This window comes from Giraffa tippelskirchi, chromosome 2 (assembly GCF_054371585.1).
Source record: "Giraffa tippelskirchi isolate mGirTip1 chromosome 2, T2T-mGirTip1v1.2.pri, whole genome shotgun sequence".
Lineage (NCBI taxonomy): Eukaryota > Metazoa > Chordata > Mammalia > Artiodactyla > Giraffidae > Giraffa > Giraffa tippelskirchi.
Window position 1 is genome coordinate 147,583,597 of NC_137276.1, and position 13,145 is coordinate 147,596,741.

At 39.1% G+C, this 13,145-nt stretch overlaps 1 protein-coding gene across 2 annotated transcripts in view; it reads left to right on the plus strand.

Moving 5' to 3' along the window:
- The window catches only part of KCNMB2 (potassium calcium-activated channel subfamily M regulatory beta subunit 2), a 283,118-nt gene that overhangs the window by 240,866 nt on the left and 29,107 nt on the right, over positions 1 to 13,145 (plus strand). For both annotated transcript variants that reach the window (XM_081570989.1, XM_081570990.1), the window contains one exon: positions 7,273 to 7,395. In XM_081570989.1, the coding sequence (XP_081427115.1) occupies positions 7,273 to 7,395 (123 nt within the window). The remainder of the gene's footprint in view (positions 1 to 7,272; positions 7,396 to 13,145) is intronic.

Consider the following 13,145-nt stretch of genomic DNA (forward strand, 5'->3'; position numbering starts at 1 on the left):
AAGTGACCTTTTAAGTTGCTGCTGTGATGTCATTAGTGTTACAATTTTACACAAGATTAGACATGTAATTAGGTGTTAAATAGTTCCACTGGCTCCTGCTTGCTATTTAATAAAGCAGAATGCATTAAGAGCACCCCATATGCATAGCTCAAGGCCACTGACACTAAAAAACTGCATCCAGTTTGCTCTTTCCCTGCCTTGTATGCCACTTGTCCTTGCAGCTGTCACCTCGAGGCTTCAGTGCTGACAGGAAATGAGAAGCACAGTATCACTCATAGAGCTGTTAGTCTCCAGCTGAAAGGGGAGTCTCCATAAAGAACTCAGGTGAAACCAGAACCTGAGAATTTTTAGCAGAGTTTCCCACCTTGGCTGCACATCAGAGTCACCTAGAAAGCTTTTTTAAAAATTCTGATGCCAGGGACCCACCCCTAGAGATTCTCACTGGTCTGGTTTGAGATCTATTCACCAGGATTTTTTTAATTCCTCCCAATGATTATATTGTTTAGCCAGTGTTCAGAGTCACTGCATTTATGCTCCTCTGGTTCGAGATGGGTATCAAGGTGAATGAGGAAGTATAATACTTCAGATTTCATTATCTCAATATCTCAGAAAACTGTTTTCTCTCTGCCTCTGACCTGTAAGAAAAAGAAAATCAATAGTCTCAATGTACAAGTACAAGGCTCCTTAATTAGATTTTTTACAAAAAGATAAATCTAATTCACTGCTCTTAAAATTATGAACAAGGGGGAAAAGAAGTAAACTAATGTTCAGCATGCGCCTTGATTTACTCAAGGTACTTTTGCATCTGTTAACTTACTAATCTTCCAAGCAACCAGAAAGATAAATATTATTATTCCCATTTTTACAACTGGGGGAACTAAGACACAGAAATGTTAAACTGACTTGTTCCAAGTCACACGGTTGGTAGGTGGTGATGCCAAGAGGAAAACAAACACCTGACTCTCCTGCTCACATTTTCATTAGAATATGCTGCCATTTCTAAAGAAAACCTTACTGACCGATAGTTCAGCAAGTAATAGAAACTTTCTGTCCAAGTCAACAAAAGAGACAGAGGGAGGGGCTCCCCTGGTGGCTCATGGTAAAGAATCCACCTGCAAATGCAGAAAACATGGGTTCCATCTCTGGTCCAGGAAGATTCCGCATGCCTCAGACCAACTAAACCCATGTGCCACAAATCTAAGCCTGAGCTCTAGAGCCCAGGAGCTGCAACTATTAATGCCTGAGCTCTTAGAGTCTGTGCTCTGCAACAAAAGAAGCCACCGCTATGAGAAACCCACGCACCACAACTAGTGTAGCCCCAGCTCACTGCAACTAGAGAAAGCCCACGCACAGCAACGAAGACCTAGCCAAATCAAAAATAAATATATTTAAAAAAAGAGAGAGAGAGAGGTAGAAGGAGCAGTACAATCAGGAGAAGGAAAGCGAGGAGGTAGGGAATGGGAAAAAGGAACAACATTCTGAGCTTGGGAAGGAGACAGCAGCTCGTCCAGCAATAGGGAGCCACAACACAGGAGGCCAACGTCAGAACCTATGGTCTTGTTACCAAGCAAGGGCCCATACAATGACACCAGCTTTTGAGAAAAGAAAGCGCTTTGTTGTGAGGTTGACCAGCAAGAAGACAGGAGGCAGGGCTCTCAAATCTGTCTCCGAAATCCAGGGATCAAGGTGGATTTTAAAGGGTTAGGAGAATTGCAAACTTGGAAGCTGACTGGCTATTCTCCAATCAGTCTATATAAACTACTAGCACTGCTGGAAGCCAAGTTTTCTTTGTTGAAGGACTTCTTGCTTCATAAAGGGCTCTTGTGGCAACATTTTTATTTTCTGAGTTCCAGAGACTGAAGATTCTTGGCCCAGGGTCATCTTGAAGACCAAAGCTTCCATCCTGCACATGCACAATGCTATCTCTATAAAATAAGGTTTGATTAATCAACAACCTGCTTTAAGGAAGCAAAGCCAGTTTAAGCTGGTCAGTCTTTCATGTGCTGTTTTGGTCATACTTTTGAATAATAGATACTTAGATGGTCAAGGCAGGCAGCGAACATGACCAGGGCATCACTGTGTCCTGCATCATGCCAAAAGAGGGCATAAGCCACAGCCCTGCCCTGGAATGCCCACAGCATTGCTCTACCAGAGGCAGGTACCAAGAACTGGGAGCCGGGCTGAGGAAGCTGTTTGTGGGTGTGAGAAAAAGCTTCACAGAAGAGATGACACCTGAGATGGCCTTGGAAAGAGAGGAACTCATTCACCTGGCAGGAAAGGGAGGCAGAGAGAAAATGTGAGCTGAGTCAGAGAGGTAGAAACTCACCAAGGTGTATGCCTGAGAAATGGAAAGAGGCCCTCTATAAATTCCTGAGGCAAAGAAATTGTTACATTCTCCCTGACTCCTGCTTTCATTCAAAGCTGAGATTATGTCTTTTAGGGCATCTGGTTTTCAGACCATACTTATCTGCAATCATACAGTTGAGGCTCAGCCAGGTTCACCCCAGTTCCTGGTCTTTTGATGACAGAATTCTTTCCAGGTTTCCTCCCCCTGCCCTCGGCCCCAAGCATCCACCATTACAGGTCTCTTTTCCATACTAGGATTCCAAATTACAAAATTTTATAAAGTGGTTTCTTTGTCTCCATATCAGTTTTCTAATCACAATTCAAGTGAGGTGTTCCTTGTCTTATAAAGTGAACAGAGTTAATTACTTGAGACATTCAGGAGAGCTGCATTTGAGCTGAGGGACCCACCAAACAACTCCCGTTAACATATTCTGGGTGTTTCTTTGAAGCCTGGAACTTTTTCAACCTCCGCAGAACTTTATACTGTTGTCCTTAAAGCTACTCATTTAATTTTAACTAACAACAAACTTAGCAGGTTTTAAATAACAGTTTGTAAAAGAAAACTGGGGTGGAGAAACTCCAAATCCACTTCTTAGGATAAGCTGAGGAATCATTAAGTCCTTTCCAACAATCGTTAGACAGTTAATTAGAATAAGTATAACTTTCATCTCTTCCCTTCTGTATCATCTTCAAACAGCAGAGCAAGGGTGCAATGCTGAAATGACACACAGTCTGAAGAGCACTGTTAAGTATATTAAAATAACCACAGCCCCTTTCACTTGGAATGATTTTAAATCATTTATAATATGGATGGTGTGTCTACTAAAGCCTGGCTTATAACTAGTCACAGGATGGTGGGAGCTCAGCAATTTATTGCTTTACCTGAATTCAAAGTGTGCCCCTACTTTTGTCTGCTCCAACACAACCCTTGAGGAGTGACTAAAAAGATCAGAAGATTCCACCAGAGTCAGTGTTGAAATACCTGCCTGAAGGTTTAAGCCAATCTTCATTCTTATAAAGTAGGTCATTTAGCTTACATGGTGGCTCAGGTGGTAAAGAATCTGCCTGCAATGCAAGTAGACCCGAGTTCAATCTCTGTGTCAGGAATATCCCCTAGAGAAGGGAATGGCAACTCATTCCAGTATTCTTACCTGGAGAACTCTATGGACAGAGGAACCTGGTAGGCTATAGTCCATGAGGTCGCAAAGAGTCAGACGCGACTGAGCATCTAAAACACACACACACACACAAAATCATTCTTATTTCCTAAAGACTGTCTGGGCTTTCCTAATGGCTCAAAGGTTAAAGAATCTGCCTGCAATGCGGGAGACCCAGGTTCAATCTCTGGGCTGGGAAGATCCCCTGGAGAAGGAAATGGCAACCCACTCTAGTACTCTTGCCTGGAAAATGGCATGGAAAGAGGAGCCTGACAGGCTACAGTCCATGGGGTCGCAAAGAGTCGGACACGACAGAGCGACTAACACTTTCACTTTCAAAGACTGTCTAGTTCTAATAACAAATTTAATTCCTATTCTATCTTATGTGTTTTAAAGATGTTCAAAAGGAAACTTAAATAACTTTAAATATCCCAGATACCAGAGCTAAGCAGATTCAACTTCTAAATCTTTTTGCAACTGTCCAGGGCACCCATTCAGGTGTATCTTTTCATTCCTGTCATTCATCCTGAGAGACCAAGGGTAGAAGGATTATATCTTGCATCTATACTGGTTGTCAAACCCCAAGCACTTCCCATGGCCTCTACTCCTTCTATCTCTGATACTGACCCAAGGGTTACAGAATGAGATCTATTCCCAGACCTATTTCCAGGAAGTCAGTACACAATGATTTAAATACACTTTAATTCATCCTTCAATGTACCGAGTCACAAAATTTTGGAGCTGAGAAGGATCTCAGTTCAGTTCAGTTGCTCAGTCATGTCCAACTCTTTGCGACCCCATGAATCGCAGCATGCCAGGCCTCCCTGTCCATCACCAACTCCCGGAGTTTACCCAAACGCATGTCCATCGAGTCGGTGATGCCATCCAACCATCTCATCCTCTGTCGTCCCCTTCTCCTCCTGTCCCCAATCCTTCCCAGCAATAGGGTCTTTTCCAATGAGTCAACTCTTTGCATGAGGTGGCCAAAGTATTGGAGTTTCAGCTTCAACATCAGTCCTTCCAATGAACACCCAGGATTGATCTCCTTTAGGATGGACTGGTTGGACCTTCTTGCAGTCCAAGGGATTCTCAAGAGTCTTCTCCAACACCACAGTTCAAAAGCATCAATTCTTCGGCGCTCAGCTTTCTTCACCGTCCAACTCTCACACCCATACATGACCACTGGAAAAACCATAGCCTTGACTAGACAGACCTTTGTTGGCAAAGTAATGTCTCTACTTTTAAATATGCTATCTAGGTTGGTCATAACCTTCCTTCCAAGGAGTAAGCATCTTTTAATCTCATGGCTGCAATCACCATCAGTAGTGATTTTGGAGCCCCAAAAAATAAAGTCTGACACTGTTTCCACTGTTTCTCCATCTATTTCCCATGAAGTGATGGGACCAGATGCCATGATCTTAGTTTTCTGAACATTGAGCTTTAAGCCAACTTTTTCACTCTCCTCTTTCACTTTCATCAGGAGGCTCTTTAGTTCTTCTTCGCTTTCTGCCATAAGGGTGTTGTCATCTGCATATCTGAGGTTATTGATATTTCTCCTGGCAATCTTGATTCCAGCTTGTGTTTCTTCCAGTCCAGCATTTCTCATGATGTAGTCTGCATATAAGTTAAATAAGCAGGGTGACAATATACAGCCTTGACATACTCCTTTTCCTATTTGGAACCAGTCTGTTGTTCCACGTCCAGTTCTAACTGTTGCTTCCTGACCTGCATACAGGTTTCTCAAGGATCTCAGAGGTTATCAATTTCAAACTTTCCATGTTACAGATTTAAAACAACTAAGCCCCTGCAAAGATAAGTGCCTTTCTCAAGGCCACACTGCTAATTAGTAAAAAAAAAAAAAATTAGGCCAAAAACAACCACTGATTCTGAGTACATGCTCTGAGTCCTCGTGTTTCCTCCAGCAATATCAGCATCATCAAGAGCGTGCTAGAAATGCAAAATCTTGGGCTCCCTCCCTAGACTCACTGAATCAGAATCTGCATGGTCACAAGATCTCCAGGTAAATCCTATGTACATTGAGAATCACTGGGCTATACTATAACGTATCTTTCTCCAGAAAGCACAAGGATTGGAGACAAGCAGACATGGCTCCACCTTTTCTAAATGTGAGCAAATAGCTCAGTCTCCTTAAAGCATCATTTGTAGCCTAGAAATAATAGCATTATCTACCTTGAATGGTTTTCATAATATAAGTATCACAGAGATATAGATAGACACATTTCATGACACATACATAGATAATATATGCAAATTTCCTGGCATGTAGTAGCGAATATAGTGTGTGCATGTTCAGTCACTTCAGTCATGTCTGACTCTTTGCAACCCTATGAACTGTAGCCTGCCAAGCTCCTCTATCCATGAGATTCCTCCAGGCAAGAATATTGGATGAGTTGCCATGCCCTCCTCCAAGGGGTCTTTCCAACCTAGGGGTGGAACCCAAGCCTCCTGTGTCTCCTGCATTGCAGGTGGGTTCTTTACCCGCTGAGCCACTGGGGAAGCCCAGATATAGTATATAGTACTCAATATCATTTCCAATCGCATGCTTACCAATAATATTACTCTCAACCTAAAGGAAATCCATGAGTGACCACGCATCCATGAAGGAATCACCTTTTTTCCTTTTCTCTATTTGTTAAATATCATTTTAACTTTTATATTTGTGACTAAGATTGTTATGATATTTCATATTTCTAACTTCAAGATGAAAGAACGAATTCCCAAACCATGTCATAACCAAAAGAACACAACAGTCTTCTAACATCTTGACTCTGGATCCTATAAACCTGGCCCTTAGGAGCAGTGAACATCTTCTACCACTGATGCCATGATTTTCTCAGAGGCTCAACTGCAAGGGATGAACCTTTAGCTCTGGGAACAGTTGAACACATTTAAAAGATGATCTGTCGTCACTAACATGTCACATCTGTCAGCATCAAGGAAAACAGCTTGAAGAGGAACAGAGGAATAGAATCAACCCTGAACCAAAACTTTGGAAAAATATAGAATGCTAAACTGGACTAAATATAGAGAGTTCCCTGGTCATCCAGTGGTTAGGACTTGGCACTTCCACTGCAGGGGACACAGGTTCAATCCCTGGTCGGGGAACTAAGATCCCACATGCTGCACAGAGCAGCTAATAGATAAGTAAAACTCTACCAAATTATATTTTTGGAGGAGATATCTTGGAGGGAGTATGATAATAACATCAGTTAGAAAACATGCTTCCCTAAAGCAGTGCCTCTTCTTCCTAGCAATGCATTAGAAACAACTATGAAGCTTTAAAAAAAAAAAAAAAAAACTGAATGCACATTTTTGAGGGAGAGAACCAGGCTTCAGTATTTTTTAAGATTCCCATTTGACTTAAATGTGAAGCCAAGGTTGAGAACTGCTGCCCTACAGCAAAAGAAACCTGGTCTTATTTAAGATGGTCAATCCACCAAGATTTATTGGTGGCTATTGATACAGAGGAACTACCTAAGTGACACTAGTGGTAAAGAATCTGCCTGTCAATGCAGAAGACATAACAGACATGGGTTCAATCCCTGAGTTGAGAAGATCCCTTGGAGGAAGGCACAGCAACCCACTCCAGTATTCTTGCCTGGAGAATGCCATGGACAGAGGAATCTGGCAGGCTACAGTCCAGGGTGTTGCAAAAAGTCAGACAGGACTGAAGCGACTGAACAGGCGTTGATACCGAGTTCCCCAAACTTGAAGTAATGGCTTTAACTTCAGTCTGTATATCTTCTAGGTCTTTTCGCCTCTCCTCCAGGACTTCCACCATAAGGAAAGGAGCCCCTGGACCAACATCCTCTAAGATGTTTATATGGACCAGTGGCCGGACTTCTTCATCTTACAGACATGATGAGAAAAGGTAAATCACTGGGACTCGGGGGTGCTCTTTGGAATCATTTAACCAGAATACACAGAGAACCCATCTAAGAGAAAGCATTAGGCAACTGAGCTTTCTATTTTGTGAGTGTTAGGTAGGATGGGCTCTGTGTTGAAGGAACAGGGTTTCAGACACTTGGCCTTCTCCTCCTTACACTCTCCATGCTCACTCCTATTACATAGCTTTGCAAAAGCTGTTGCCTATCAGAAAGGCCCTTTGGTGGTGGTGGTTTGTGGTGGTTTAGTTGCTAAGTCATGTCTGACTCTTGCGACCCCATGGACTGTAGCCCATCAGGCTCCTCTGTCCATGGGATTTTCCAGACAAGAATACTGGAGTGGGTTGCCATTTCCTTCTCCAGGGGATCTTCCTGACCCGGGAATAAAACTCGGATTTCCTACATTGCAGGCAGAGTCTCTACCAACTGAGCTATGAGGGAAGCCTAAAATGCCCTTTACCTCTGCACTTATACAGACACTGGTCTCCTGGCTACTTCTATCTCTGTCTTCGGATACCCATTCAATCGAACCTCCTCTTGACCAGCACAGAATTTGTGTTTTAGTCTCCCTTGAATTTTCACCTCCTACTGCCATACCTAGCACATAGTAGGTGCTCAATAAATACTGAGCTGAAATGATGAAAATTCTTCAAGGCACTGGACATATGGCAGGGAAGGGAAGCAAAAACTAAGAGAGAATGAAAAAAGGATGGACAAATCCGGGGAACCCTCAAACTCCTTGGAAAAGTAGCCTGGCACTGGGGAGAAATGGGGAGGGGGATAAGAAAAAAGATTAAAGGGCAAAGGCAGTGTTAATGAAAGACAAAATGACAGTTATTCAGTCCAACCCAGTCTTCTGTCCTGGAAATAAATGCATTCACAAACTTCTCTAGCCATTTTGAACATTTGATTTCTCTTTTTTCTTCTGTGTCTTTTTCTTATTGACCTGGTGCTGTTTCTTGGGTTTAGTGAAGCTAAATTTTAAACACAACTGCCCATACGAATATATTGCAACATAAGCAAGACTCATTTGCCTGCAGAATCTGATAAAAATTGATAAATGGCATCGGGCACAAGAAAAAGGACCTGTAGGAGGTTTACTTGGGTATAAATTCTAATAACTGGTACTTATATTTTTCCTTTTAAAAATATATATTTCCCTACAAATAAAATCCTTTTAAAATTTTAAAAGCAAAATTTCTCCTCACAATAATTTTGTATTATAGCAAAAGTTTGGAAGCAACTTTAATATTCACAATAGAAAATTTGTTAAATAAATCATAGAATGTAATCTGTCACTTAGCAGCTCAAATTGTTTGAGCATAATATTAACTGACAATTCAAGTTGAGAAATTGCATACAAACTGTAATTGCAGCCACAAAAAAAATATACATGGGAAAAAGCCTGGAAGTAAAAGCATGTTTTCTATTCCTCCATTTTACAAGTGCTTTTTAATGTTATATTATCTTAATTATGGAAAACATAATGACACAATGTTTAAGTAAAATTACAGCTCAGAAGGCAACTAGTGTTTGATCAAAGTCAAGAGAGAAGCAGACCAACTGAAAATTTACTGTCTTTGTTCATCACTAGGTTTTCACATGCTTTTTCTCAGTGCTTAATCAAGTTATTTTTCATTTGCTTTCAGGAAGCTTAGCTGAATCATCTTTCAGCGAGACCTTTACTATAAGACTGAAATTTTATATATTATTTTTAAATTCCATATTTTGTATAAAATTTCCTCATTTCTTAAAAAAAAAATGTCACTACCAGTGATGGTGTGGAAGGCAGAGTTTTCGGTGCCCTATAGGAATGCTGTGAGTGTCACAGCCAGTCCTCAGATTTTCAGGGTTTTATCAGAGCAGGTGGAAGCATGATGCATTTGTTTCACCTTTCATTTATTCTCATTGAGTAACTTAATTAAATACATTTTGCTGTCTGTATAAATTTTACAAGCAAAAGTATTACTATTTAAGAAGCAATTACTCTGCACTACATGTTTTCATAAACTGTCTCTTCTAATTTATAAGATAAGGATTATTATGCCCATTTTACAATTGAGGAAGCTCAAGATAAGAGAGTTTAAGCAAACTTCCAAGAGTCCAACAACTAGCCAGTGATTGAATCAATATTTAAACCCAAGGTTGTACTCTGTCCCCTTCACCCTATGGCTTACCTAGGCCCTTGTCAAACATGGGACAGTCAGAGCAGCAGTGAACAGCCAAGCCCATAGGGGAGAACAGTGTCAAAATAGAGTTGAAAATTGTGTATCAAAGGAGACAATAAATATGCTAACATGATATACTGGCTATATTTGTGGAATTAAAAGGAGCAAATAATTAGCTTCATATTCTGCACAAATAAGATTCTATAAAGCTCTTAAATCACTACTTTCATAGTTTTATTTCCAAAGCATGATTTCAATAACCATGGGATTTAAAATAATTAAAATATTGACTATAAGTAAATCATTTTCAGCAAGCTTTATTTATGGGATGAGGATGTCAAGGTTTATGAAATCAATCTGAATGACCTTGGCTTACAAAGTCAAAGACAAATGGAACAACAGCCAAAGAATACAGCAATAGAATCTGGTACTATGCCAGTATCCTTAGTTTGATGTTGGTTCATTTGTCTGTACCTCTTTCTTGATCACATCTCCATCTTCACTGCCTAATTCACAGACTCTTGTAGGACAAGACTTAAACAGCATGACTTTAAACAGCAGCTATTGCTCTGCTTAATTCTCTTGGCAGCAGTAGTCATGGTGATAAGAAAAGGTAATGATGGCTGATCATATATCTAGATAATTAAGGTCCTCAAGTTAATTATTTGGAAATAAATTATCTGGAACTACTGCCCATAACTGCTTGTAATAATTCCACCCTCAGTTTCTTATCCTGCAAACCTGGCCTCTATATGTCCAGCTTCTCCAGCTGTGTTCCCCCAACAATCCCAGGGGCCAGGAACTCCACACTGCCTGTTTTGAGACCAGAGCCAAACCTATCAGGATATCAGCTTCCCTAGGATTCCTCAAGAGATAGAACATCAAGAAACAAGCTCATAGGCAGGCAGAGCAACTAAGTGAAAGGAAAAGTCCACTGAAAATTTTGAAGCCTAATTTTTATGGTTCAAAGGAATCGAAGACAACTTTATATTTTTTTCTAAAATGTAAATTTTTTGAATTATTTTAATTCAAAGCCAGTCCTGTTTTTGTGATCATCTGCTATATGCAAAATACTGGTTTCTATCCTTCTGCTCCATTTCACATACCCAGCAATGTGAAGGAATACTTTTCCTTCTTTGATCAAATTTCTTTGTTAGGTGAGCCAATGTTATTCTCTAAATTGCAGGAAGCAAAATAAAGCTACAGCAATAATAACTATTAGAGAGAGGTTATTGACTAAGGATATTACCACTGAGTTCATAAAATATTCTTTGGATTGTTTCTATTAAATGCTCAATTAATATAAAGTAACATTTATCACATGTTAACATACAGAGAGGGCTTTCCAGGTATCACTAGTGGTAAAGAACCTGCCGGCTAATGCAGGAGACATACGAGACGTGGGTTCAATCCCTGGGTCATGAAGATCCCCTGGAGGGAGGAGGGTATGGCAGAAGAATCTGCCTGCAATGCAGGAGCCACAGGAAATGCAGGTTCAACCCCTGGGTCAAGAGGATCCCCTGGAGGAGGGCTTGGCAACCCACTCCAGTATTCTTGCCTAGAAAATCCCAAGTACAGAGGAGCCTGGTGGGCTACAGTCCACAGGTTTGCAAACAGCTGGACACAAATGAAGTGACTGAGCATGCATGTACATACATAAACTATTAAAAACTTTTGTTAAGTCTCTATTAACATTTTGTCTGTTTATTGTGTACAAATAGCTTCTTCCAGTTTACTTGTATTTTCACTTTATGATATCCTTTCACAGACAAAAGCTCTTAATTTTAGTATGATCTCAGTTAGCAATTTTCTGAACATTCTGAAATCCCTTCCTATCCCAAGTTCAAAAGGGTAGGCTCCAGTACAGGTAATTTACGTACAGCCATAGGTTTGCCTTTCACAACTAAGTCTTTAATCACCTGAAGTTGATTTTTGTTTGTGGTGTAAAATAGGCACCTCTTTTTTTCTGTATGGAAAACCAATTGCTCAGCACCTTTCACTGAATAGTTTTTCCTTTCCACAATGATCTAAAAGTACACATGTATCATGTATTAGGTTTCCACACATGCATGGATATGTTTCTGAATCTCTATTCTGTCCCACCAGTCGTTTTGTCTACCTCAGACAAACACCACACCTGAGCTTACCAACTTTAGCATTATAATGCATCTTGATTTCTGGAACAAAAGTCACCCACCTTGTTCTTTTGTAATCAGGATTATATTTGCTATCCTTAGATGTTTGCACTCCCATATAAGTTTTTAGAATTAGCTTGTCCAATCATGCCTACCCTACTTCCCCAAAATACTCATGATTTTTTATTGAAATTTTATGAAAGCTATTAATCAATTTGTGGTAAATTTCTGTCTTTATGTCACCAAGTCTTTCTCTGAATATGATTCTCCAAATCATTTTTACAATATAGGTAGAAATTACCTATAAATCCTCAGTGCCTGGTATTTCCATTTTGAGGCTATTTTTAATTGATTCAATTTTTTAATGATTTAGAACTATGTAGATTTTCTAGTTATTTCAAAGCAGTGTCAATAAGCCATAAGTTTGTAAGAATTTCCTATATATTTGAGTAAATTATATATCAAAGTTTTTAAATATCCTGCTATAAAGTTGTTTTTTATATGCTCTATCATCTTTCTAATTCATTCTGTATCTGTATTTTTGGTTTTTAAATGTCTGATATTTGAGTCTTTTCTAGTTTTTTATTCTCATCAGAGGTTTGTCCATTTCATTAGTCTTTTCAAAAATTAACCTTTGATTTCATTGATTCTTTAATATAATGCATCTTTTATTCCATTTATTTTAACTCATGTTTATTTTCTTCCTTAAACTTTCTTTTAATAGATTCTATTAATCTTTTAATATCTCCTTATGTTGGATGCCTAGCACATTAATTTGCAAGCTCTCTTCTTATCTAATATAAACATTTAAGATTATGTAGTTCTATCTATGTTTTGCTTTAGCTGTAGCGCACTAGTTGCTCTATATAGGTTTTCTTCTCATTCAATTCTAAATGTATCCTAATTTCTATCATGCTTTATTTTATGATCCATAAGTTCTTTGGAACTATATTTTTATAATATTTTAATATTTAATTTTAATTTTAAAAATTAAATATTTAAAATATTTAATATTTTTATTTCCATATGTAGAGTCATTCTAGCTATTTTTAAAATTATTTCTACCACTGTTGCACTAGAGCCAAATAATGTGGTCAATACAAAGGCTCTTCTCAAAGGCTCTTTAGGTTACAAGGATACCCTATCATATCTGAATGATTCACATAATTTTCTATTCCTTCTATATTTTTCACTAAAGAATTTTATCAAATGTAATATGTTAATGGATCAGGTAAAAAGAAATGAGGATTAAATATTAAAGTATCATTGGGAAATTGGTCTGGTAATTTAAAGGCAGGAGTAAAAACAAAGAACTTATACTTTTGTTTCCATAATTTTACTCTCATCATTATTCTCTTATCCATAGACTAATAAGACTTCCTGTGAATTAATAAGCTTACAATAATAACATTAGGTTCATAGACAAAACCTCTT